This window comes from Elephas maximus, chromosome 19 (assembly GCF_024166365.1).
Source record: "Elephas maximus indicus isolate mEleMax1 chromosome 19, mEleMax1 primary haplotype, whole genome shotgun sequence".
In the NCBI taxonomy this organism is placed as follows: Eukaryota; Metazoa; Chordata; class Mammalia; order Proboscidea; family Elephantidae; genus Elephas; species Elephas maximus.
Window position 1 is genome coordinate 13,304,663 of NC_064837.1, and position 26,019 is coordinate 13,330,681.

At 50.7% G+C, this 26,019-nt stretch overlaps 1 protein-coding gene across 1 annotated transcript; it reads right to left on the bottom strand.

Annotated features, from left to right (window-relative positions):
* Positions 1–506: 506 nt before the first annotated feature.
* POLR2A (RNA polymerase II subunit A) lies at positions 507–24,685 on the bottom strand. The gene is made up of 29 exons (XM_049860113.1): positions 24,207–24,685; positions 15,189–15,321; positions 14,900–15,036; positions 14,633–14,806; positions 14,173–14,454; positions 13,680–13,841; positions 13,316–13,536; positions 12,953–13,085; positions 12,359–12,483; positions 12,041–12,251; positions 11,333–11,542; positions 11,079–11,247; positions 10,794–10,888; positions 10,446–10,649; positions 10,071–10,293; positions 9,466–9,649; positions 8,890–9,061; positions 8,686–8,791; positions 8,384–8,589; positions 5,570–5,794; positions 5,188–5,434; positions 4,743–4,843; positions 3,770–3,874; positions 3,506–3,688; positions 3,071–3,274; positions 2,708–2,894; positions 2,467–2,580; positions 2,154–2,303; positions 507–2,049 (listed from the first exon to the last, which is right to left on the bottom strand). Exons 1-29 carry the CDS (start codon positions 24,297–24,299, stop codon positions 893–895), a joined length of 5,913 nt encoding a protein of 1,970 aa, XP_049716070.1. The 5' UTR covers positions 24,300–24,685; the 3' UTR covers positions 507–892.
* Positions 24,686–26,019: the final 1,334 nt, after the last annotated feature.

Sequence of the window (26,019 nt, forward strand, 5' to 3'; positions counted from 1 at the left end):
AACTTTAGCTTTAAAATATACTACAGCCCCCATAATCTTGTCATGTTGGTTTGGGGCCAAAATAAGGTACATTTTCATTCACTTGTTAAAGTGAGAAATGTGTATATAAAAAGATACCAGAATGACATATGCCTCCTAGTGGTGGGATTAAGAATGGTAACTTTTCTGCTTTTGTCTATCACATCTTCCTTTCCTTTTCCAAATTATATGTTACATCAGTAAAATAAGTTAAAAAGCTGTTGTATTCACTACTGTGTTAATGCAGGGCAAAGCCAGAGTGGAGCAATGGCCGGCACACAGTTGGACGCGGTATTTGCTCAGTGACCCTGTTTGGTCTCCTCTTGTCTCTCCCCCCTTCTGCAGGGATCAGCTGAGGCACACTAAAGGGCAACAGCAGCCCAGGGAGGAGCTGGGGGCCTGGGGATTCTTGCCTCCCCCAAATGCCAATTAAACACTTGATGCACAATACTTTTGATCAAAATTAGTAAACTTTATTTAAACTTCAAAAAATAAAATAACAGACAAGACGGCTTTAACTTTGTTTCTTCTGAAAATTCAATGTAGTGACCCACAGCAGGAACTACCCCTAAGAAGTGAAAACATCCTTTACCCCAATCAAGCCACAGGCAAAGAAGGAGCCTCAGTGTGGGGACAGGCCTGGGGTAGGCGGGGCAGGAAGGAGAAACCACAACTGGGCGAGTGGGTTCTGAGAAAGCACACTTAAAAAACAAGACAAAAAGCCCATCGAAAATGGGATCCAGAACTTCCCTGGGGAACTATATCACAGGCATTATGTACAAGAGGGCTGGTGTGGTTACCAGGTGGTGAGGGGGGGGCAAGACGACCACAGCGCCCTCCTCCCTAGCCAGCTATCGCTGCACTCTGCTCACCCTCAGTTCTCCTCGTCACTGTCATCTGGGCTGATGGCCGGGCTGGTGAGGCTATAGGTGGGGCTGGTAGGTGAGTACCCAGGGGAGGTGGGAGAGTAGGTGGAGCCTTTGGGGGAGGTGGGAGAGTAGGTGGGGCTGGTGGGCGAGTACTTGGGGGAAGTGGGCGAGTAAGTGGGACTAGTAGGTGAATACTTGGGGGAAGTTGGGGTATAAACAGGAGAGGTTGGTGAATAAGTAGGAGATGTTGGTGAGTATTTTGGGGTGGTTGGCGAATAGGTGGGGCTGGTAGGAGAGTACTTCGGAGAGGTGGGTGAGTATTTGGGGCTGGTAGGCGAGTACTTGGGTGAGGTTGGGGTGTACTCTGGTGAGCTGGGGCTGTAGGAAGGACTGGTTGGGGTATACTTGGGCGAAGTAGGGCTGTAGCTGGGTGAGCTAGGGCTGTAGCTGGGAGAACTCGGGGTATAGGTTGGAGACTGTGGTGTGTATCGTGGGCTTGAAGGGGAATAGCTTGGAGAGGTTGGGGAGTAGCTCGGTGAAGTTGGAGAATAGCTTGGAGAGGTAGGGCTGTAGTTAGGGCTGGTTGGCGTGTAGTTGGGACTAGTAGGTGAGTAGCTGGGTGATGTTGGGCTGTAGCTAGGTGACGTCGGGGTATAATTGGGACTGGTTGGGGAATAGTTAGGGCTGGTGGGTGAGTAACTCGGGGAAGTTGGTGAATAGCTTGGAGATGTTGGTGAATAGCTTGGAGATGTTGGTGAATAGCTGGGGGAGGTGGGAGAATAGCTGGGTGACGTTGGCGAGTAACTGGGGGATGTTGGTGAATAGCTGGGAGAGGTTGGTGAGTAGCTGGGAGAGGTTGGTGAATAGCTAGGTGACGTCGGTGAGTAGCTTGGGGAAGTTGGAGAATAACTGGGGGACGTGGGAGAATAACTTGGAGAAGTTGGAGAATAGCTGGGGGAGGTTGGCGAGTAGCTGGGTGAAGTCGGTGAGTAGCTGGGTGATGTAGGGCTATAGTTGGGACTGGTTGGAGAATAGGATGGAGACGTAGGGGAGTAGGAAGGTGAAGTGGGGGAGTAAGAAGGACTCTGGGGCGTATAGCCCCCTGGGGAGCGGGGCTCATAGGCAGGTGACGTTGGTGAGTAGCTGGGAGACATGGCACCACCTGTGGGAAGCAAACCGATACAGGAGTTAAGTGATGGGAAACTCGTCCAGAGGAAGGATCAAGGAGGATATGAACCTGGCCCCTGACAGACAGGAACAACTCACCTGGTGAGGGGATGTACGGGCTTGAGGGGCCCGGGGAGCCCGGAGAGCCCGGCGTGGGAGACCAGGCAGGGGAATAACCTGGGCTGAAGCCACTGGCATCTGAAGCAGCACTGGGAGAGAAGCCAGCTGCCCCTGGGGTCATTCCGCTCCCTGAGGAGAGAAACAGGTTAAAACCAGAGCTGGCGACCAACCGAACTCCCCAATGCCTTTCCCTAGGCCTCCAGTGTCCTGACACCGGGTACTCCCAACAATATCGGCTCACCCACCCTCAGACGTACCTAAAGGGCTCTCTTCCTTGGGCCAGGTTACTCACCAACACTGGGGGACCAGGCGCCATAGGCTGGAGTGGCACCCAGGTTCCAGGGCGTCATGGCAGGAGAAATTCCTCCCATGGGACTGGGTGCTGAGCCAAAGAACATGCCGGTGGCTACAAAGGGATATGCAGTGACTTATGAGGAAAGGCACCCAGAGACTGGAGACACCCCCACCCCACTGCCTGCCTCACTCCCTCCCCGGCCCAGCTGGGTTCCATGCGGCGAGGCCCCCATACTCACGTCCAGCAGCCCCCAGGCCGGGAATGTTGGTAGGGATCTCCATGCCATACTTGCACTTCTCCGCATCAAGCAGAAGGTCAAAGCAGCCAGTGCCAGCGGGCGCAAGCTGGCCCAGCATGATGTTCTCAGACACCCCCTTCATAGGGTCACTCTCCCCATGAGCAGCCGCTTCCATGAGCACATCCACCTGAAGGGCCAAAAGCAGGGGGAGGCCCCTTTAGACCCTCCACGCTCAGTGCCCGGGATGTGCAGAACCGCCATTCCCACTGCCCATTTGCACTTCAGCAGGTGCCCTCCTTTCCACAGCTGCCCCACCTTCTGGTCCCTCTCTCCCTCCACCCTGCTCAGAGGTTCTGCCATTACCGTTTCCTCAAAGGAACATTTCATGAGAGGTCCAGTGTCTTGACGGTTGACGCCATGCCGGGTGATGGCCATGAGGTGGCCGCGGCAGGTCATGGTATCACACAAGAGAGCCAAGTGCCGGTAATTGACGTAGGAGCCGTCAAAGGAGATGACGTGATACAGCTCCCGCTCCAGGGCTTTCCGCACAGCCTCAATGCCCAGCACCTGGCACAGGGCAGGGGTCAGCACCACGAACTCATTCTGCTCCCCGCTCCCACCACTACCCAGAGATCAGCAGGGAGAGTCGCAAGTCAGTGAATCCCAGGCTCCAAAGTGGACTCAGGCATAAAAAAACTCTGAGCAAGGAAACTCTATGGAAGCACTATCTGGGAGCCCAGGGAAGGTCCCAGAGACACTGAGAAAGGCAGCCGAGAGGGCAGCTCAGCGGCAGCTCACCGTGAAGATCTCCACGATGTCATTGGACGTGGTGCGCACTGGGTCCACATCTTTCTCGCTCAGCACCCGCATCAGGCTCACGCCGTCCGTCTCCAGGATCCACTCCTGCAGGGCCTTAAACTCCCCGTCCTCAGTGATGATGATCTTCTTCTTGTTGTCCGTCTGGGGCAGGTGCATGTACACCTGGGGAGAGAGAGCCGGCTTAGGCATGGTGGAGGAGGGAGGGAGGGGCGCGGCAGGCGGGAAGCTGCTGGGGGGGCCGACCTTGCTGATCTGCTCAATGCCCTGCAGGGTCATGTCGGTCAGCATGTTGGACTCGATGCAGCGCAGGAAAACGTCATCATCCATCTTGTCCACCACCTCTTCCTCCTGCCACAAGAGTGAGGCTGCAACCCTAGGATTCTCCGGTTTCTTCCCAGGCTCTCCCCGCAAACTACAGCCTCTTCAGGACCAAGTCCAGCCACCAGGCTCCACTTCCTCAGTTCACCTGAGATTACTTATCAGGCTTTTAAAGTAAGATTCTCCCCAAAACAAGAAAAGGTACCCACACCCCACCATCCTAAGCCAACTCCCATCTTGCATGGTCCTGTCCAAGACCTGGCCTGTACACATGTGCGCACGCACGCATCCCAACCGCTATAAGCAGGCATCCAACACTTTCCCGTTCTTGTTCTGGCACTTAACCAAGCACATTTCCAGGCTGGTACTGTCTTGACACTACTCTCCTTTAGTGGTGGCGTACCCTACTCCAGCAAGAATGATGAAAATTTCCCCAACTCTTCTGCAGTTCAACAGTGAGTAAGGTCTGAGTTTTTAGTGTTCAAGAACCAGGCACCCACATCGTGAACCACCTTTTAGGAGCCCAGGAGCGAGCTCACTGGTCAGTTTCACACTGTCACACCACCTTCCCCAGGACATGGCAGTCCCTACTGTCCCACCTGCGCCCCCTCATGGCTGAGCTGGTACTGCCTTCGGAGGACAGGCTGCAGGAGCCCCAGGGGAGAAGCCAGGTGACAGGGCTGCGGAAACACAACCCCACCTCACCACCACCTATTTTATCTATTTGACCACTACTTTAGATTTCAAGGATTTATTGCTGCCGAAAACTTTTGAAAACCATTTCTTTCCACCATCCCCCATTCTCAAATTGGATGGAGCATCTCTATTTCTTTGGTCACTGACACAACTTAGTGATTTCCTACGTTGACATACCAGTTTCTTCTTGGGTCCCACCTACCTCTTGCATCTTGTTTTCGTCACTGTTCATGATACGGATGCGGAGCACCAGCTTCTCTGCGTTATCATCGTTAAAGATGCAATTCAAGTCATCGCCAAAGCCTGGCAGGGACAGGCGTGAGCCATGAGAAAGACCGCACTAACAGGCCTTGCTTCCCTGGCAGTGTTCACTCTCAGCTCTCCCCTTACAGGGTTTGCTTTTGGCTCCCCATCCTTATAGAATCCCTCCAGAAAGGAGGAGAAATACCAGGAACAGAAGGGCATGCCGAGGGGAACGGGATATACTAGGAGGGCTAGGAAAGCACAGATCCTGGAGACAAGATGTCTTGGAGGAACAAACCCGGTATGTGGAAGACGGTGAGGATGGGGCAACTAGAGGGCAGTGAACACACCAGAGGTGGGATCCCAGGCAGGACCCTGAGCTGGGCCTGCCCTCCCAGGCTCACCAGCATTGATCTTTTCCGCAATCTGCTCCATCGTCAGTTTCCGGTCTGTCATGTGCTTCCGGTCCAGCTCCACCCGCAACAGCCAGGGGGAGATCCTGGCCACGTCAAAGTCAGGCATTTCATAGTAGACATTCACCCACTCCTGGTCCTCTGCCACCACTGTGCTCTGGGGGTTGGGGTCATAGTAGATGGCTGTGTTGGCAGTCACCTTTCTCAATGTTGTATGTTCTAGGCGGCACAGAATGTCCTGGGAAGGGAGAAGGATTCATGGCACAGGGATGCTGGTAACTCCAAAGACCTCTTTGAACCCTCCAAAACCCTTTGTTCAGGGCAGAGTTCCCCTCCTTTTCCTCCTGCCAAGCTCACCACCCCCAAGCCCCACCTTGGCTCTCTCAGCATCCCGAGCAGACTGGCCCAGCAGGAAAACGGTAAGGGAAGGGGTCTTTGGCTTCTTGGAAATGTTGATAAGCTCCTTAAGTCGGGGCACACCCAGCGTCACATTTTTGGCAGACACACCAGCGTAGTGGAAGGTGTTCAAGGTCATCTGGGTGGCAGGTTCTCCTAGGGACTGTGCAGCCAGAGCTCCCACCATCTCCCCGGGATGGGCCTAAGGAGTAAGGAAAGCTAGCATCAGACAAAGCAAACCACTCGCTTTGGTGAATCAGACAGGGATGCAGCCAAGGAGAGACCACACTCTAATCTTAGGGAACAAGGCGCAGATGAGCGTGGGGTTAGAGGTTCATCTCCAGCATACCATTAGTGCCCACCCAAATACTTTATCATGTAAAATCCAAACTTCTAAAAGCATACTAAAATGACAGGCTAGATATTCACTTTATAGCAGCCTTCCAGATAGAAAGCTCCCTAATGCTTTCTTTTTTTTTTTTTTTAATAGTACCTTATTGTGTTTTTAGTGAAAGTTTACACAGCAAGTTAGGTTACCGTTTGACCATTTTCACACAAATCGATCAAAGATGTTAATACGTTTTCCATATTTTGTCAACATTCTCTTTGGGTTCTGGTTGTTCCGTTTTCAGTACTCTAATTTTCCTGCCCCCTTTAATGCACTACTTTCAAAATATTACCACATACCGTAAAATTCAGCCTTTTAATTGGGATCAAACAGTACGTAGCCTTTTTAGACTAGCTTCTTTTACTTTAGTCATTTGTATTTAAGACCATTTAGGTCTTTTTATGGCTTGATAGCTTATCACCTTTCATCGCTGAATAACATTCTCTTCCGTGGATATACTACATTCTGTTTATCTGTTCATCAGTGGATGGGCATTTGGGCTCTTTCCACTGCTTGGCTATTGTGAATGCTGGTGCTCTGGAACACCTGTGTTTTTATATGGACACATTTTCAGTCCTTTTGGCTAATATACCTAGGAGTAAAACTGCTGGGTCACACAGTAACTCTGGGTCCCTGCTAGCACAGTGGTTAAGGGCTCAGCTGCTAACCAAAAGGTCAGCAGTTCGAATTCACCAGCCGCTCCTTGGAAACCCTGTGGGGCAGTTCTGCTCTGTCCTACAGGATTGCCCTGAGTCAGAATCAACTCGATGGCAACAGTGTAATAACTCTATGTTTAACATCTGAGAAACTTCCGAGCTGTTCTCCCAAGCAAATGCATCATTCCCGTCAGCTATGCATGAAGGCTCCAATTTCCCCACGTTCTTGTCAACACTTAGTTATTGTCTACCTTTTTTATTTTAGCCATCCTAAAGACTATAAAATGGTTTCTCACTGTGGTTTAAATTTGCATTTCATTGACACCTAATGATGTTCAGCATCTTTTCATGAGCTTACTGGCTTGTTTGTATATCTTCTTTGGAGAAATGTCTATTCAAATGTTTGGTTTATCTTTCTTTTTATTGTTGACTTGTGACATATTCTGGACACAAGTCTCTTATCAGATACATGATTTGTAAATATTTCCCCCCATTTTGTGTGTTGCTTTTTTACTTCCTTGATGGTCTCTTTGAAATACAAAAGTTTTGAATTTTGATGAAGTCCAATTTATCTATTTTTTTCTTTGATTCCTTAATGCTTTTGGTGTCTTATCTACAAAACCATTGCCTAACCCAAGATCAGGAAGATTAAGACTGTTTTCTTCTACAACAAGCTTTATAGTTTTAGCTCTCACATCAAGTTAATTTTTGTACCCAGCGTGAGGTATGGATTCAACTTCATTCTTTTGCACGTGGAGACCCAGTTGTCCCAGCGCCATTTGTAAAACAAAAACAAAAACAAAAAACCTCCCTATTGAATTGCCTTGGCACCCCTGTCCAAAATCAAGTGACCATAAATGTGAAGGTTTATTTCTGGATTCTCAGTTTTATTCCATTGATCTAGGTGTCACTCCTTATCCCAGTACCACACTGTCTTGTGACTACAGCTTTGTAATAAGGTTTGAAATCAGAAGTGCGCATCCTTCAACTTTTTTCTTTTTCAAGGTCGTTCTGGCTATTCTGGGTCCCTTTCATTTCCACATGAATTTTAAGATCAGCTTAATTTCTGCAATGCAGGCAGACAGGATTGCATCGAATCAGTAGATCAATTTGGGGAATACAGTCATCATTAAGTCTTACATTCCATGAACGTGAAATGTTTTTCTATTTTTTTTAGGTCTTCTTTAATTTTTTCCAATGTTTTGTCGTTTTCCCCAATGCATTCTTAATTACTTAACTTATAAAACGATCTATATTAAGCAGATTTAGAAGCAAGCCTGTAATTATGCTTTTCTCCCCTTCCGTTATCCATGACATTCATAAAAGTAGTGGTAACATATCCCGGTATCTGTAATCTCTTCCCTACTTACTCCAATTCCCTAACTCCAACTAAATCAGAATTTTGCACACAACAGACAGTGCATGAAAATAAACAATAATCCTATTTGAAATTCTGCTATGACACTTACTACCTGGGTGTCTATCATACAATATAGTCATACAATCTCTCCAAGCCTGTTCTGGCCTCTGCAACATGGAACTGCCAACCACCACCCCCAGCAGGGCTGTTCTGAGGTTGCTATGATAAAAAGGATAAACCACTGACACAGGGCTTGGCACACAGAAGTCCTATAGTGAAAGAGGGCTATTATTAGGTGATTGCACACAGAGGTGGGCTGCTCTAGGAGCCAGAGACGTCATAGATAAAAGGAGAAAAACAGGGACCCAGCAAGAGCACGGCACTCACAATGGCCTGGTTGAACTTGGACTCGATCTCACCAAGCAGCCAGTCGAAGGCCTCCCCGCTGAGCCGGAACTCCTCAGCCATGCGGCGGGAGCAGAGCGTGGACCGCAGGTGGATGTTAAAGAGCAGCGTGGCATTCTCCTGAGCCTGCCGGCTTAGGGGGTCATCCCCGTTCACAATCACCAGCTTCTTGCTCAACTCCTTGACTCCTGGGGGCCAAGCGCAGGATGAAAAGCTCGTCAGGCCGGGCCCGGCAGGCCCCCATCCCCCAGCCTGGCCCGGAGCCCCTCTAAGCAGGTACTTACCCTCCACCACCTTGATGGGGTGCAGGTCGGAGGGAAGGCGGGGGTTGATGTGGAAGATTTTCTGAGCATTCCAGATCATGCGCAGCAGGTTACAGGGAAGGACAACCTGAGCGACGAGGACACAGCAGGAGGGTCACAGGGATGGGCCGAGGACGGCCACCCGGCAGCTGCACTCTCCACCCCAGCACTCCCACCCACACGCACCTTGCTGTCACCAGTTGGGAAGATGACCCTGAGCACCTCCCGATCCTCACGCATCCGCTCAAACTCCCGCTCCAGCTCGTTCTGTATGTGCGCGTTGCTCAGCACGTCCTTCACCAGATCCTCCTGCAGGGTGCGCCTCAAGGCCCGCTCATTGGTATAATCAAAGCGGAACCTGCAGGCAGCACGAGTGGGGTCAGGGGCAAGGGCGCTCTGGGGTCTGATCACCTCAACAAGCACTGTGAGGCTCCCAAGTTGCAGAGCCACGAGAACAGGGCTTTAGGGGCAAGAATCCTGGGCGGGGAAATAGAAGATCCAGGTTCAAGGACTGCCAGTGGGGCCTGGCATGTGCCCACCCCCTTGGGCTTGCTTTTTGCCATCACCAGAGACACAGTGGGGATGAGCCTCAACTGTATGCCCCACCCCACGCCACCTCCCATCTCACAGCTGCCTTCAGAGAGTGGGGACAGTGCTTTAAAAGGTAAAGCCATCTCTCTGGCGGGGGGAAGGAAGTAAAAACTCTACAGCTCAGGCCTCAAGTCCCCCAGGGCAGAACCACCCGCCTGCCCCTCTTCTCACTTCTTCTCAAAAGCCTTGTTAGAAGGCTTAAGGGTAGCCAGGTTCTGGAACTCCACACTCTCGCCCGCCAGGCCGTCCTCGCCGTAGCGCAGCTGCACCACCTGGTTGATGGAGTTACGCACAGTTGCGTCGTACTTCACCATCACCGACTCCATGGACTTGATCAGTCGCCGCTGGATGTATCCTAGGGATAGGTCATTAGATGAGCGACCCAAGGCCAGGAGACACTGCCCTATCTTGGAACCTTGCTACCCAGTCTAGGGCTTTGGCCCACCTGATCCCCAGAAGAGCCAGCTCTCCCCTGGGGCTGGCAGTCCCCACCCTCCTGAGAACCTTTAATGAAAGCATGAGGCCCAATAGAGCTCCCCAAGAACCACCTCCACGTGACAGGCCCAGAGCAGAGACCCTGCATCACGGAATGCTGTAAAGCAATCAGGACGAGGGTGTTCACCTCACTCTTGAGCTCTACCCTTCCTGCATGTCACAAAGGCCACACTTACATCTCAGCCTTTAGGCTGAGAACCCCAGCCCACCCCTAGGGTTCTCTCAGCCTGCGGTACCCTTCGGTACCAGCCATGGCAGGGCCCTGGGTCTGAAGACCTCACCAGTCTCAGCAGTCTTGACAGCTGTGTCGATGAGCCCTTCACGACCCCCCATGGCATGAAAAAAGAACTCAGTGGGTGTGAGGCCGGCCAGGTAGGAGTTCTCCACAAAGCCACGGCTCTCAGGCCCATAGTCATCCTTGATGAAGTGAGGCAGAGTCCGGTGCTTAAACCCAAACGGGATCCGCTTGCCTTCCACATTCTGCTGCCCGACGACAGCAATCACCTGGGACACAGAAGACATGTGGTGGATCTAACTTCCTTTCCCTGAGAGTCCCTGATAGTCTTCCCCAAATCCCCCCGCCCAACACACACCTGCCTTCTTTTTCCTCTCAACCTTCACTGTGGCCCCACATATGAAAAGATAAGGCTCCCCACCTGGGAGATGTTGATCTTGGAGCCTTTGGCCCCAGACACCACCATAGACTTGAAGTTGTTGTATTCAGACAGGGATTTCTGGGCAGAGGAGCCAGTTTTGTCTCGGGCATCGTTGAGAATGCGGTTGACCTGGTTCTCAAATGTCTGCCGTAGAGTGTTCCCTGGGGTGGGCTCCAGCTCATTGTTATGCGCCTTCTCAATGACCTGGGCAGAAGAGGCAGAGCGCTCAGTGAGACATCAGCCCCTGCCCTGTTTCCCTTCCCTCTACCCTTCACACCGTCTTTGCTCTTGCCAAATTCAAGTCCCTCAGTGCCTCTCATTCAGTCTTTGCTCAGCCTTCCCTCTCACCTCTATCACATCCTGTTTGGCCTTCTTAATAGTGTTCTGAATGTCCTGGTAAGTCTTCGAATCAGCAATGGAGTCCCCAATGCCAATGGTATGACCTAGAAATAATGAGAAACATCAGCAACACCCCTTTGGACTTCCAAGAAGCAGGATGGAATCACAGTACAAAGAGTAGATGGAAAAACACCGAATCCAAGGAGGAAAGAGAAGGTGATGGTGGAAGAGCAGTATAAGAAGTGTGGGAAGAAAGGCTGCAAGGAGAGGACTTGGTAGAGCCGCTGCACTTGCCCTCGATGAGAAGCCAGTTGTTAATGACGGTCTGGATGTTGGAGTAGAAGAGACGGGTGATATCATGGCCCATCTCCAGGTAGGAGATGTGGACCAGGGAGCCAGCTGACGTGCCCAGAGACTTCTTACACAGGATGCCCATGATCAGCTCCCCATTCTCCACCACCACCTGGGAACAAAGCACCCACTCAGGGCCTCTACTCTGACTCCTATGTCCAAACCCTGTCCCCGCATGTCCAGAAGTCAGCCCCCACCTTGGTGTCCCCAGGAGAGATGTGCTTGTAAGGGCCACTGTCCTCATCGTCAGGGTGGGTGCTGTGGGTACGGATACAATTAATGTGGCCTGGGATGATCAGGGAGAAGATCTGCTTGCCCGTCCACAGGGGTCGCGGCTTGAGGATGGCTGGCTGGGGGACCTTCCCGTCCCACGTGGACAGGAACATCAGGAGGTTCATCACTTCGCCCTGAGAGGAAGAGGCGGGGGACGGCAGTCAGAATTGCAAGTCTCACCTCTCAGGATGCCAGGGGAGGCCAGACTCTGGAGGCAAAGGGACATCAGGCAAGGCAGAGTGCTTTCCAAACTTTCAATAAAAATTCTTCCAAACAATTTTTTTTTTTATTAGCACAAATCACTTCTATAATTAGAAAATAAGTGAATAAACAAAGGTAAAAAAAAACAGCTAAACAAAATTCTAATAAGATCATTTATTTTTCCCTTCATCTTTACTTTATAGACTTCCGGAATTTTAGAATTACGTGAAATTTTAAAGCATTAAGTAAGGTGCTAGAGCCCCACACTTTGGCCCCCGATTTTCCTCAGCTGCTTTCCTCCCACCTCGCCAGAAAAGGCAGTCTTAGGGCAGACAGGGCAAAATGCCACAGCTCCCTCTCCCTCTTCCCACCTCGCCACCCAGGGACCCTGCTGCCTGCCCCAGCCAGGTCTCAGCTCCAGGGCCACACACCCGCTCGAGGAAGACATCTCTCTTGGTGAATTTGCGCACTGCCGTGAGCGTGTCCTGCACGATGCCCATGACCGGGCGATTGCTCTGGGGGGTGACGATCATGCGTGGCACCATGGCAAGCTCCTGGATCTCCGCCCGTGTCTCCAGGGACTGTGGCAGGTGCAAGTTCATCTCGTCCCCATCAAAGTCTGCATTGTACGGGGTCGTCACACTGTAGTAAAGAGAAAGTCAAGCTGGGGAGACGTCTCTAGTGAACCTGGGGGGCAGCCCTGCCCCAGCCCGCTGCTCCCAGCTGCTTCCCTCAGTCGTGGGACTGACCTAAGATTCAAGCGAAAAGTAGACCAGGGCAGGATGCGGACCCTGTGGCCCATCATGGACATTTTGTGCAAAGTTGGTTGTCGATTGAAGATAACAATGTCCCCATCGCACATGTGCCGTTCCACCTAGCGAGGTGAGGACCAGAAAGGTCTCAGTGAAGGAGGTACAGGACAAGTGAAATGACGACAGATCTAAAATGCTTTGTAGACTGAAATGTAGGCTACTTACGTCACTTGGAATGCTTATCAAACACTCCCTTTGGGCCAGGCTCTGGCCTAGACACCAGGTTATCAGAGATGAGTAAGACACAGTATCCATCAACCTCAAGACACTCAGTCTCAGGAAAACCAAGAAAGACTCTGAACATGAAGCCTTCTGCCCTCTCCCCCTTTCCCGATGTACATTAATCCCTCACGTGTCCCTGGGGTTTCTGTGACACCCACCCTGAACATCAGTGGTGGGCGGCTACAAGCATGCCCAGAACAGCAGCAGCCTTTAAAACAAAGAGTCAGCAGGCCTGGCTCCTCACGAACAGGACAGCCTCAGACCCCCAACCCCAGCCCGTGCCCATTCAGAGAGCCTCCTGCTACATGCCTTATAGCCAGTCTGCAAGTGAAGGTCACTGGGCTTGGGGTGGAAACGCAAGTCAATGCGATCGCCATTGTCTCGGATGATGTACTTGGCCCCTGGGTACTGGCTGTTCCCCCTGCGTACTAGTTCCTGAAGTCTAGGGAGGAAAGAGGTGCAATGAACAAAACGCTTCCCCGGAAATCCTTGCTGCCACCCTCACCCCAAAGCCCCAAGTGGAAATCCAACCTTCTAAACTTCCAGCCCTACCCTCTTCTCACCAGAGCCCATCCCTCAAGGCAGGGAGAGCAGCACCTCTTCTCAAAGCCTCACCACTATGGTCATGCCTCCCTGGCCACTCGAAGGCAGGGCATCTGAACTGAGACGTACCTGTCAATGTTGAAAGGGGTGACAATCTCCGCAAAGGTCATGTTGGCGGCAATGGAGCGGGGCACGCCAACCTGGTCAATGGAGAGGTTGGGGTCGGGAGTGATGACCGTGCGGGCTGAGAAGTCAACACGTTTGCCCATCAGGTTCCCTCGCACCCGACCTTCCTTGCCCTTTAACCGCTGCTTCAGAGACTTGAGGGGACGGCCAGACTTCTGCATGGCCTGTGAGGAAACAGGGGTGGGAAGCGCCCAGCAGTCAGCACTGGCCTCTCTGCCAGGACTGAGACCTCATGCTGGCGGTCACCCTGCCTCTGACCCCTTTTCCTCTCAGGCACAGGAGGTGGCTGGGGACTGTGTGGACTCACACGGGGCAACCCAGGCAGCTCATTGTCCACCATGGTGGCCACATGGAACTGCAGGAGCTTCACGTCCTCTGCGATGACATGGGCTGCCGCGCCGTTCTGTTCGTTTCGCCGGAGCTGATTATTGATCTTCACAATGTCAGCCAGTTTGTGAGTCAGGTCATCCTGAGGTAGGAAGCCACCATCATCACAACCGTGGCCACCACTTACTGAGCACTCACACCTATGTGCCACCCCGGCCCTCACCTCCCATCCTCATACCACCTGGGACTTGCATTTTACAGATAAGCACCTCGTGACCTTTAACCACACCAAGGACCTCATGACAGGTCACACAGCTGGTAGGTGACAGGGTATTTCCAAACACATCTATCTGTCCGTCACCCCCGAGTATTCCACCCCACCACGGGCCCCTGCACACCCCCACCCCACTCCCAGATGCTTCCTCCCCAGACACCTGCCACCCAGCTAAGAGGCCGAGGCCCGAGACGCTGACCTGGTTGCGGGCTGAGCCCTGCATCACAACAGCGGGCCGCACGGAGAGGGGAGGCACGGGCAGCACCGTGACGATCATCCACTCCGGCCGTGCGTAGCGGGGCTCCATGCCCAGAACAAAACACTCCTCGTCGGATATGCGCTTGAAGATCTCATGCACTCGCTCGGGGCTCAGCAGGATCTTCTTTTCCTGAGAGTCCTCGTTGACATGCTTCCACTCTGCATAGAGCTCCAGGCCCGAGCGCCGGATCCGGGGCTGGTACCGCCCGCAGCCGCCATGGCCCTTCCCAGGTGAGAGAGGAGCCCTCAGAGCCGTACTCCCCCAGCAGGCCAACGCCTCCCACTCCTCTATCCCCTTCTGGGTCCTGTTTCTTCTGCTACCTCCTGTCATTCTTCCCTCCAGACCCCTCTGACCACCTCCTGCCGCGTCCCTCCCGCCAGGTTCTGGCAGCCCCAGTCACCTTTTCTTTGGTCAAATCCTCGTCGCCCTCAGGCTGTTCCACACCGAACTTGTTGTCCATCTCCTCCCCACCCTCGCAGATGTTTTTGCCCTTGCAAAGGTCATAGACATGTGTGAGACGCTTCTTGGGTTGCCCCTTGGACTTGGCCAGGATGTCCTTGATCTTTGGGTTGTTCTGGAGACAAAACAGAGCAAGATCAGGTGGGCCTGGCCCCTTCCCCCAGCCAAGCAGCCCCGCTCCCCAGGCCAGGGCCCCTCAGCCACTCACAGAGTCTACAAGCAGTTTGGAGCAGAAGAAGCAGACACAGCGCAGGACTTTCATGGTCTTCACCAGGAAGCCCACATGGAAGACAGGCTTGGCCAGCTCAATGTGGCCAAAGTGGCCAGGACACTCTGTCATGTTTCCTATGGGAGCACAGAACTGACATCTTCCCTTCTAGCTCCCACTCACCTCAGAGACCAAGTCTCCAAGGTGTCCACCCTCAGCCCTGGCTTTCTCCAAGGACCCAAGGCACTCTCCTTCCCCTCAGGATTCCTCTCCGGCCCCCAGCACTTACCTGCACATGTTTGGCAGCGGCCGGTCCGCTCTATCACGCCCTGCCTTGGATCCATCAGTCCCCCAAGCTTGGGGCGGCCTCCTTCAGTTGTCTCTGGGTACTTGATACCACCCTCTGTCACAGACATTCGCTTCTGTGAAGAAAAAAAAAAAGCCAACAACTAAATAGGAATCCTAGTTTCCTGCACTAAAGCCAAGCGAATCCCAAACTACTTTGAGAAGAACTAGCCAAGTCTATCCTGGGTTGGGAGATATGGGGGACAAATGTCATTTGGGACAATGTCAAAGCTGAACGTCACAAGTCAAAAGCTTGTTCCCACCTGAGTGGGAGTGGGGTACTCTAAATAGAGTTCCGTCGACCCTGGGGCAAATGCCCACCTCTAGGACTCAAACCCCAAGACATACCTCTTGGTTGAATTCTAGGTAATTCACATGTATAGGATTTACCACAAAAAAAGAAATAAAAATTGTTTGAGGGGGCAAAAAAAAAAAATCAATGCTTTGTTTCCTCCCTAAAACTGAAATCAAGATCACAACTCTGAGTCCTCCCTCAGGGACTCGCTGTACCTGCCTGTCTGGTATGACAGCGGAGGTGTCCTGTCTCCAGACCCACCCTTCCAACTCTAACTTCAACTCCTGATAAGGAAATCAAAACCAAAACCAAACCCTCTGCCACCAGTCAATTCCGACTCACAGTGACCCCATGGGGTTTCCACGGCTGTTAAGTCTCTGCAGAAGCAGGCTGCCATATCTTTCTTCCATGGAGTGGTCAGTGGTTTCGAACTGCCGACCTCTCAGTTAGCAGTCAGTCGCTTCACTGTACCACCCACCCAGTCCCAGCGCCGTCGAGTCGAATCCAACTCATAGCAACGCTGTAGGACAGAATAGAACTGCCCCATAGAGTTTCCAAGGTGTGCCTGGTGGATTTGAACTGCCGACCCTTTGGTTAGCAGCTGTAGTGCTTAACTACTATGCCACCAGGGTTTCCACTGTGCCACCAGGGTGCCTCAGTGAGCAATCAGACACTTGTAAATACAGTCTTGCCTCTACACCTCTTCCTTGCCATCTTCTCAACGGTCCGACTTGACCGAACCTTTCCATGTTCAGATGAGATAAGACAGGAAAGCTGGGTGCTAGAAGGACAGGTGAATGAACTATCTGGAGCAGAGGTGGACCAAGGTGGACCAATGCGGAGCTGGTAGCTGGAATCCTGAGGAAGGTGGAGCCAGGATACATGGGGTAACTCAGTAAAGGAACGAGGGAGATAGAACTCAGAAAAGCTTTCTGCGCTAGGCTACAGATTGGCTGTGGCGACCTTTAGTAATCTTTCACATTGAAAACCAAATTAGCTAGGCTTTGGTCCACTGAACTCCCAGTAGAACTTAGAGGAATTTAACGAGAACTTTCATGTGCGTATTACCCTAATGTCAGACACCAAATGAACTTAGGTATTTTAGAACTCTCATCTTAACCGTTAACCTCACAAGAATAAACTACTATTTTTTTACATGTAAGAAACCTGAAGCTGCGTGACATGACTTGCCAAAGCCTCCATCTGAAGGCGCCACAGGAAGTCAGACCCAACTCTCCATATTCCCAACACAAATGCTCATTCCACTCTACTAGGCTGCCGCATAAATAATGACTTAAACTCGAGAATCCATTTAACGTTTTCTTGGTGCCGAGCACAAGTGCTAGCTGACTTCCACTCTAATCTTCATAACTAACTTATCACTGTCTCCATTTTACAGGTTACAAAGCTGACTGGCCCAAGGTCATGCAAATGGAAGAAAGTGGCGGAGCCGATGTAAACCCAGGTCTATCGGTTTCACCTGTACAGCCTTTCTACTGCATCATGCTGGAAAAACAGATGGGTGGGTCCAAATCAGCAAAACGTGGCGATCACTGGTGATTTACACACAGCTCTTTCCTAAATACGACACCTTCTCTCACCACCACCATTATCACTAAAGCCTCTCCGGATAGGCTGAGGAGCTCCACTCTGCCATATGTACAGCCCATCTCAGTCCTTACCTTGCTGGCCCTCCGCTACACGTGACACACTGGAGCTGAGACCCTGCTTCATCTTTGCACAAGTTCTCCCTCTGCTTCCACACCACACTCTCCTCCTACCTCTCTGACTTCCCAGGCTCCTCTGCCTTGTTCTACTGCTGCTCTCGTGGGTTTGAGGTGGTCCACTTCTCATCATACCTGACAAGCCGCCCTACATACTGATGACTCCCAACTATCTGCCTCCAGTCCTCACCATTTTTCCGTGCTTTGGATTCACATACTTAACTACCTGCTGAGCCCCCTGCAGATATTCAACAGATAACTCAAACCCAACACGTCTAAAAGTAAATTCTCTTTTCCACAAAACCCTCTGATTTTTAGTCCCAATCTCAGGAGATGGCACTTAAGTCAGAAACCTATACTGGCACAAAACTGCTGAAAGAGTATGGGCGCTGGAGTCAGAAACCTCTCTTTAAGCGGAGGAGTTCTGGCTCTATCCCTTATGAACTATGTAACCAGTAGGGACTGAATCACTCACTGGCTTAAGCCCAGGACATAACAGGTGTTCACTAAATGACGACTATTACTATCCAATCATTCACCAAGTTCAGGTCATTTTTAACTGCTAAATATTTTGGTCTCTTGCCCCTCTTCTCTGTCCCTGTTACCACTGCCCTAGTTGAGGCAGTGAACTAGTATCTCATCGGTCCCCAGCCTTTCCCTCACCAGTCTATCCACACCACAATCAGGGTGCTCCTTCTAAAAGGGAAATCTAATCATTCATACCTTCTTGTCCTCAGAAAGATGTCTAAGCTCAGCACAATGGCAGACAAAAGTGCCATCTGACGTTTCCACCTACATTTCCCTGATGTTCCACACCTTCCTACTTACTCACCAGCAACAGAATCTCCTCCACCCCCTGGAATCCAGCACAACATGCAGGCCCTCCTCCGCACCATGCTGTCTCTGCCTGGAATGCCTTTCCCACTGGACAAACCTCTCTATTTTCAAGACTCAGCTCAGGCACTCTTCCTCCAGGAAGGTTTCTCACGGCTCCCCATTTAGACCCAGGGTCCCTGTGTGCTTCCGCAGCCCCTCTCTAGGAGAGATCTATCTCCCTCACAGATTATACGCTCCTCTCAGGCAGGCAACACCTCTCCTTCATCTTGGATCCCTCCTTCATCTTGGGTCCCTTGTGCCTGCCTAACACCCAGCAGGCTACCAATAAATGCCTATTAATCTGAACTAAACTGCTTAAGACTCTCAACTCCAGGGAGGTGTCCTCAAAGAACTCGGAACAAACAGTGGTTGCTCCTGACAGACCAGTAATCCCCTCATACAGAGCTGATCAGCCACGGCTGGGCAGAAACCAACATGGGCTACAGGTGCAAGGCTGAAGAGGTCCTGAACACCCAAAACGCTAATCAAGTCGACCTAATGCAATCTCAAGGGGCCAGGCCTGGTGTGCGACTAAATTAACAAAGCTGGAACCCATCGGCTGTTCTGTGAGAGAACCACAAAGAATTTGCTCACCTTGAATAAAAACACAAAAACGCGGAAGCAGGCCTGAATCTGGCTGCCAGAACTGTCACTGCAGAGAGGCCTGAGGGAAATCACGCTCAAAACTCTATCTCCCTCTGCTCAGAGTCCACACTTACCAAGCCAACCACCCTTCTGACTAATTCTACTTCCAGGCATTCTGAGACTGGGCAGGAGGGTATCCTAAGCAGCAGACATGAATGTTCTAGTTGATGGGAAGGACTATGCTTCCGTCATACATTCTAACCACTTTAGCCACCAACCCTTCACACCAAACACTGGTTCCTCACTGCCTAGAGGATAAGGTTAAACTCCAGGGGGATGGCAGGTCACAGGCTGGGTTCCCACTCAGGAACTGCCCTGCTCTGGCTGTGTAACCCAAGGTCACAAAACGTAAGGTCTGTGTGTGGTAGGTTCTCAGTAAATACTCATTCTCTCTCCTCTGCCTTTAGTGAAGTATTCAAGGTCCTTACAATTCGCCTGCAACCCACTTTTACAGCTTTATGTGGTTCCACATTCTCCCAGCCCGACATTAAGCTCCGTCTACAAAAGACTTCTCAAAGTTCATTCTGCTTCACGTGCTTCCTCCAGACTAAACTTTTATTCATTTTTTAAGACCTAGCTCAGATATTACCTTCTTATAAAGTCTTCTCTTACTCCTCCTAGCTCTACCCATACCTCAAGCAAGGTTCTCAGCTGAACTTTAATTACTTGTTTACACATTTGTCTCAGGACTGTAATCCTTGAGGGCAAGGATCATGTTTTATCTTTATATCCTCATTGCCTGGCACGGTATCCAGCACATGGTACAAAAAAAAAAAAAAACAGAGTTGCCATAGAGTCCCTTCCAATTCATGACAATCCCACGTATGTCAGAGTAAAACTGTGCTCCACGGGGTTTCAACGGCTGATTTTTTGGAAGCAGACCACCACGCCTTTCTTTCAAGGTGCATTTGAGTGAACTTCAACCTCCATTTGGTTAGGAGCCAAGTGCTTAACAGTTTGTGCCACCCAAAATCTGAGTAAATATTTGTTATACGTATAGGAAATCCCTCACTAAATTATAAATAATTTGAAAACAGGGATAACATTCTGATTTACTGATGTAGCATACACTTTACCTAAAGCAGTATATTCCTGCTTTAAATCTTTCTTGGAATAAGTTAGGCTATAAATACGATTATACATTCCATGGTAGACAGTCAATAAATGGTGTTTTTAATGAACCAGGATCAACTCCTTTTAAAGCAGTCAAGCACCCCACCCCACCCCGACTCTGAGCAAGCCAGCAACATCCACACCTATCTTATAACAGCAAACGCAGAAACTCTATCTTGCAGCTAATTCTAAGAGCTCTCTGTACCTACAGTGTACCACTCGCCCAGCCCTTTGGAGAACTCTCCAACCTTAAATACCCCTTGCTCCACAAAGGCCCCTTACCCACCTATCCACTTACCCAAAGCGGAACACAAATAACTGCTAAAAGTTTTGTGAACTTTTAAAAAATGCAAACATGTTATCCTTACATAAATCAAGTCTCATTCTGCGTACTTTTTAGTAATGTTTTCCTTTAATCCAGAGACTGTCAAATGTGACCAGTTCACAGTGCCCTTCACCCATTGCCAATGAGTCAATTCTGACTCACAGTGACCCTCTAGGGCAGAGCAGAACTGCCCCATAGGGTTTCCAAGACTGTAATCTTTATAGAAGTAGACTGCCACATCGGCCTCCAGCAGAGCTGCTTGTGGATTTGAACCTCTGACCTTTTGTTCCGCACCCAAGCGCTTTAACCACTGCACCACCGGGGCTATCTGTCTCAGTAACTTTCACAGCACCCCCAGCCCAAAGGAAGTTCCTAAAAGACCCACTTAAGTAATCAGATCCAAACATCTTAACATATAATTACGCTCTAAGACCTTAGTAGCATTGGAAAAAGTAATACACATAAACTGAAAGAAAAAAATATTTTTATTTCTTTCTCAAATTACACATTTGTGCCGGGCACTTGTTTGGCACTGCGAACTTCTCAAATCTTGGAATCAGATTGGCTAGCACCACCCTTATTTCTTGTTTCACACTGACTTTTGCCAGGTGCTTAGCAACTGCTGAAATCCCAGCTTCACAAAAACATGACGTCATGAGACAGGCTTCAGCGCCACCTAATGCTGAAATGGGGCGGCCTCCCCCATGAGCTCCCAGGGCACCCAACAAACGCAGCTGTGTTTTTCTTTAACGTTGAAAATATCCCACTGCACCGTGTGAGTCAGCGGTGCTGCCTGGGGTGCCTCAGCAGTTGGGAACAGAGATCCAACCTCTGGGAAGCTCTTGCTCTATTGTTAGAACGGACCCTCAGTTATTCGAAGAAAGGGTTCCTATTAATGAACACTTAGGTTGTTTATGATCGTCATTTTCAAACACTACTGCAATAAACACTCTTCCATATACATTCATGTACTGGCCCAATTATCTCATCCACTCATTTCAAGTAATCGTGTGCCAGGCATCATTCAAGGTGCCAAGGGAACAGAGGTAACACAGACAAGGTTCCTCACGAAATTTACCCTCTAGCGAGGGAGCAGGAAACAGATAAAACTTATCATTTCAGGTAATGGCAGGTTATGAAGGAAAATAAAACAGAAAAGAGACGGACCCATGTGTGTCAGAGTAGAACTGTGCTCCACGGGATTGTCAGTGGTTGATTTTTCACAAGTAGGTCACCAGGCCTTTCTTCTGAGGCACTTCTGGGTGAACTAAAACCACCGTTTCCATTAGCAGCTAAGCACTTAACCATTTGCACCACCCAAGGACTCAAAGGAGAATGCTATCTTAAATAGGATGGTCAGGGAAGTGCTCTGAATGACATGACATTTGAACAGAGAACATACTGACAAAAAGAAACAGGTATTTGGAGGTCTGGGTAATGTTGTTCCCAGAAGCAGGAAGGTGAGCAATAAAGCCCTAGAGGCGGGAATGAGCTTGTAGTATCGAAGGAAGAGCAGCAGGTCAGTGTGATTAAAGAACAGCGAAGAGGAGAAGGTAAGGAGAGGAGGTAAGCAAGGGCCAGCTCACAAGGACCTTGTAGGTCACAGTAAGGGGTGTGCATTTCACTCCAAACATAAGGGACTGGGGAGCTCTGGAGAGTATTCCTTCAGGGAAGGAGCACGATGAAAAGATTCCTCTAGATGTTTAGCTGTTCTGCGAACTGTAGGAAGACCAACTGGGGGCTGAGGCTACTACAGGTGCCTGGGGAATGATGATTGTGGGGTGGAATATGCTGGCGGAAATGAAGATGATCATAAATGGCTGGACTCCAGACATATTCTGAAAGGCAGAGCTGACATACTTGCAGATGGACTGAGTGGAGGTTGTGAGAAAGAGAAAAATTAAAGGTGGCTTTTAGATTCTTGGGCCTAAGCAACCATATAAATTGTGGAGCCATTTACTGAGTAAGACGAGTGGAGAAGGGGCACGTCTAAGGAGAGAAATGAAGAACTTTTAACAAATTCTTAAACATGGGCATGCTGGGTCAGAGCAGACAGATAAAAGTGCCAGACTGTCCTCCAAAAAGGTTATATGCCTTTACATTCCTTCCAACAATGTATACGCATGCCTATGTCCCAATGTTTTTTCCAAAAGAGAAAAATTAGGTAAGTATAAATGATATTTTAATTTGCCTTTCTTTGGCAAGCTGATTATTTTTACACACCATTTTTACTACTTCTGTGAACTGCCTGTTCACATATTTTTTCCACTTTCCTGGTAGCTGTGTGCGTTTCTGATTTGTGAGTGACTGCTCCCTGTGTGTTATGAAATCTAACTCTCTGATGTCACCTGCTTCCCAATGTTTTACCTTTACCCACGGCATCTCTGATAAATGAAAGTGGCTCTTATTTTTAAGTAGTGAAATCTGCCTTGCTCTTCTTTGTGTGTAAAACACTTGGCTCTGTGTCTAGCACGTGGCAGGCACTCAATAAAATTTACCTGTAATTAATTCATTACTTAGGGTTTCTGCTCCTGATGTCAGGCTCCCAAAAGTGCTTTTACAGTTTTGTTTTCTAGATCTCAGCCGTAACTCCATCTGGAATTTATTCTGTGGCATGGTGTGGGGTCAGGATGTTCTAACTCCTGACACAACTCTCTCACAGCTGAGCTCTCTCGCCCATCAAAATTGTCTCCATCTGCGTTACAGCCCTTTAACTCCATTCTCCCTAGCCAACTGGCTCCCTCCTGTTACTGCCACAAAAACTGAGTCCAAGTCACCAACAGCTCTCCCCTGGGACTACCCTCCTCACAGATCTCATTTCTCTGGGGTTCCATTCTTACTCCGCCCCCATCAGATCTTCTCAGAGCAACCACGATCCTGGCTGGTTGGTTGCTGTTTTTTTTCTTTTTTAACGTACATTTGGTCATGCTACCCTTCTGCTTATAATTCTCCAATGGCTTCCTACTGAAAACAGAATAATACAGATTCCTCACTATGACTTACAAGATCCCATCTGGTCTGCCCCACTTCCCCTTCTCCAGCCTACTTGTGTAACACTCTCCCTCTCACCCAATAAGGCCCAGACAAAACTGGCCTTCTTTCAGCCCAAGAGACAACCCAAGTTCATTCTTCCCTCAGGCCCTTTGCACTTGCTGTTTTCTCCGCCTGAGAACACCTCCTCAGACAAGCCCTTCCTAACACCACCCCATCTAATATCGCCCCATTACCCCGGTTTCACTTTATTAAATACTATTAACTAAGCTATCTTGCTCATTCACTTGTTCATATGCTCACTGTCTGTTTCTCCCACCCCTGCCCGCAGAAAGGAGCCTCTAGAAGGCAGGGTCCTTGCCAGCTCTGTATCCCCAGCACATAAAACCAAAACCAAACCCGTTGCCGTCGAGTTGACTCCGACTCACAGCGACCCCACCGGACAGAGTAGAACTGCTCCGCGAGGTTTCCAAGGAGCAACGGGTGGATTCGAACTGCCAAACTTTTGGTTAGCAGCCGAGCTCTTAACCACTGCGTCAACAGGACTCCTCCACCTATCACACAGAGGCGCTCGATTAATATCTGCAGAAGCGGAAAGGGAGAAAATCTGCGTGCTCAATTAGTATTTTTAGAAAGGAAAGAAAAAAAATCTGGAGCTCAGTTTCCTATCCACATTTGCAAAGAATCTCCCTAAAATGCTTCTGCTCTCGTTCAACGTGCACAGTCAGTCCCTCTTCTCTCCCTCCAGCCCTTCCTACAAGCTTCGAAGAACCTCTGAGGCCAGACCCGCATCTCGGACACAGCACTAACCTTGCTCACACCCTCCCAAAACTTAACTCTGGGAGGACAAGAGGCAGGACACAGCGCTGCCTTGGACGCTGCTACCACCAACAGGCAGCGAGGAGCGCCAAGTTTCCGCAACTACCGTCCAGCCCCGCCCGCCGCGGGAGCGGGAGCGGGAGGGAGGAGAAGTGGGAGGGCAGAGCCGCTTACCAGTTCATCCGGACTGAGGACTCCGAACTGCACTCTCTTGATGGTGCGCAGCGGGCATGCGCTGTCCCCGGAGGGGGGGCCACCCCCATGCATCGCGGAGGCAGGCGCGCTGCGCAGGCGCAAACCTCCCTACAAAAAGCCCGCACCGCCTCCGCCTAGGTGCTCAGACCCCGTCGGGGCGGCCACCGAGAAGGACCTCCCCGAGTTGGGAGGAAAAAGCCGGAGGAGGGAGAGGTGGGGGAGGGAAGGAGGCGGGGAAATGAGAAAGAGCGAAGAGCTCTTCTCCCCCTTTCCGGAGATTTTTCGTCTCCCAAAAAAGGAAAAAAAAGAGGGGGGGAGGAAAAGGTTCTGGGGGGAGGAAGAAGAAAAAGGGTAACGAATAAATAAGTAACCGGGCTCCTGAACGGCAGAGGTTACGGCAGTTTGTCTCTCCCCCTTCGGGAGCCGCCTTCTTCTCCAACCGTCCCGACCGCGCTCTCGGCGCTTCTGAGGAGCGAACTCGCCGAATGACGCCCTTTATAGATTCGCCCTTGCATCCCCGCCCCTTCCTTTCCCGCCCTCCCTTGCGCTACGGGGCTGCCTGCGCCGGCCTGCACGGGGCGCGCGCTTGTGTCGTTGATCGTCCTTTCCCGGCCACCCGGTTGGGCGACCTTTTGAAACGACGGGGGGAAGGGAACTTCTTATCCCGCCGCCTCCCCTCGATGCTCCCTCCCGCACTGAGGTTTAAGGCTTGAAGGAACAAGAGTAAATTTAGGCCGCTTTTTATTTAGTTTGGAGTATGGTTTCATCTTCGGCAAGTTTCTCATTAAATATCCCCCCGAGCTGGAAAATGGTCTCTTCTGAGAATCGGTAATAAAGGAGGCGGGGCGGATCGGGTCCTCCCGAGTGGATTCCCGGGGGTAGTGCTGGGGGGGGGGCCGTCCTCCGTTATGAATATGCAGTAAGATCGCTAAATATTCATGAACAAATCAAGATGGCGAGGCCAATTGTTCGTCCGGAAGTAGCCGATGTTTGTCGAGCGGCTTCCCGGGATAGGTGGGCATCTCCTGGCCTCTAGTGGAGGCTGTACGGAGTCTTGGTCCTGGATGCCCGACCTGAGCCGCTCGAAGAAGCTTCAGCTCGCTCGGAAGCCTGTCCCAGGAGGAGGCCGGCCCCTGTCCGGGAGAGATCACGGGACCGCAACAATCCGGGAAAAGCAGATTAGCCATGGGGCGGGATACGAAAGTCCTGGGGGATACGAATCTGAACATTTGGAAATCCTCCCCCTTCTAGAAAATTTTAGAAATAAGATTGGGGGGTGGTTCCTAAGGGCTTCTTCAATAAGAGGGGTGTAGGACTTCTACGCTCTCTAACCCACAGGTGACACCAACATCGCAGCTACATTCAGAGTGATCCTTGTCTGATGTCAATGTCACATCACCAGCCCAAGGAGGAGGAACACAACTATGAAGTGAAACTATCGCTCAAGGGAAACAGGCAGTCCCCTTCCCCAGTGCAGCTGCTTGCTCTTTCTGATTCTCTGAACACCCCAAACGCTCCAGCCCCAAGGCTTTTTCCTGCTGCTGAGGGAAATGCTCCCCACTGCCCTACAGGTGTCCTGTCCTGCCTCATCCCACAAAGCCTGAGGCCCTTTGATTTGCTCCTCAGACCTTGCCCCTTATCATACCCTTTAGTTCCCAAGACCCAGCCTAGGCTCCACATACCTTGTTCTCCAAGCTTGCTCCAAGTCTCCCAGATAGTCACACTCCACCAAGTCCCCAAGATACCTCTTGACTCCGAGGGGTGTCCCTCTCCCACACCAGTTCTTTTTCAG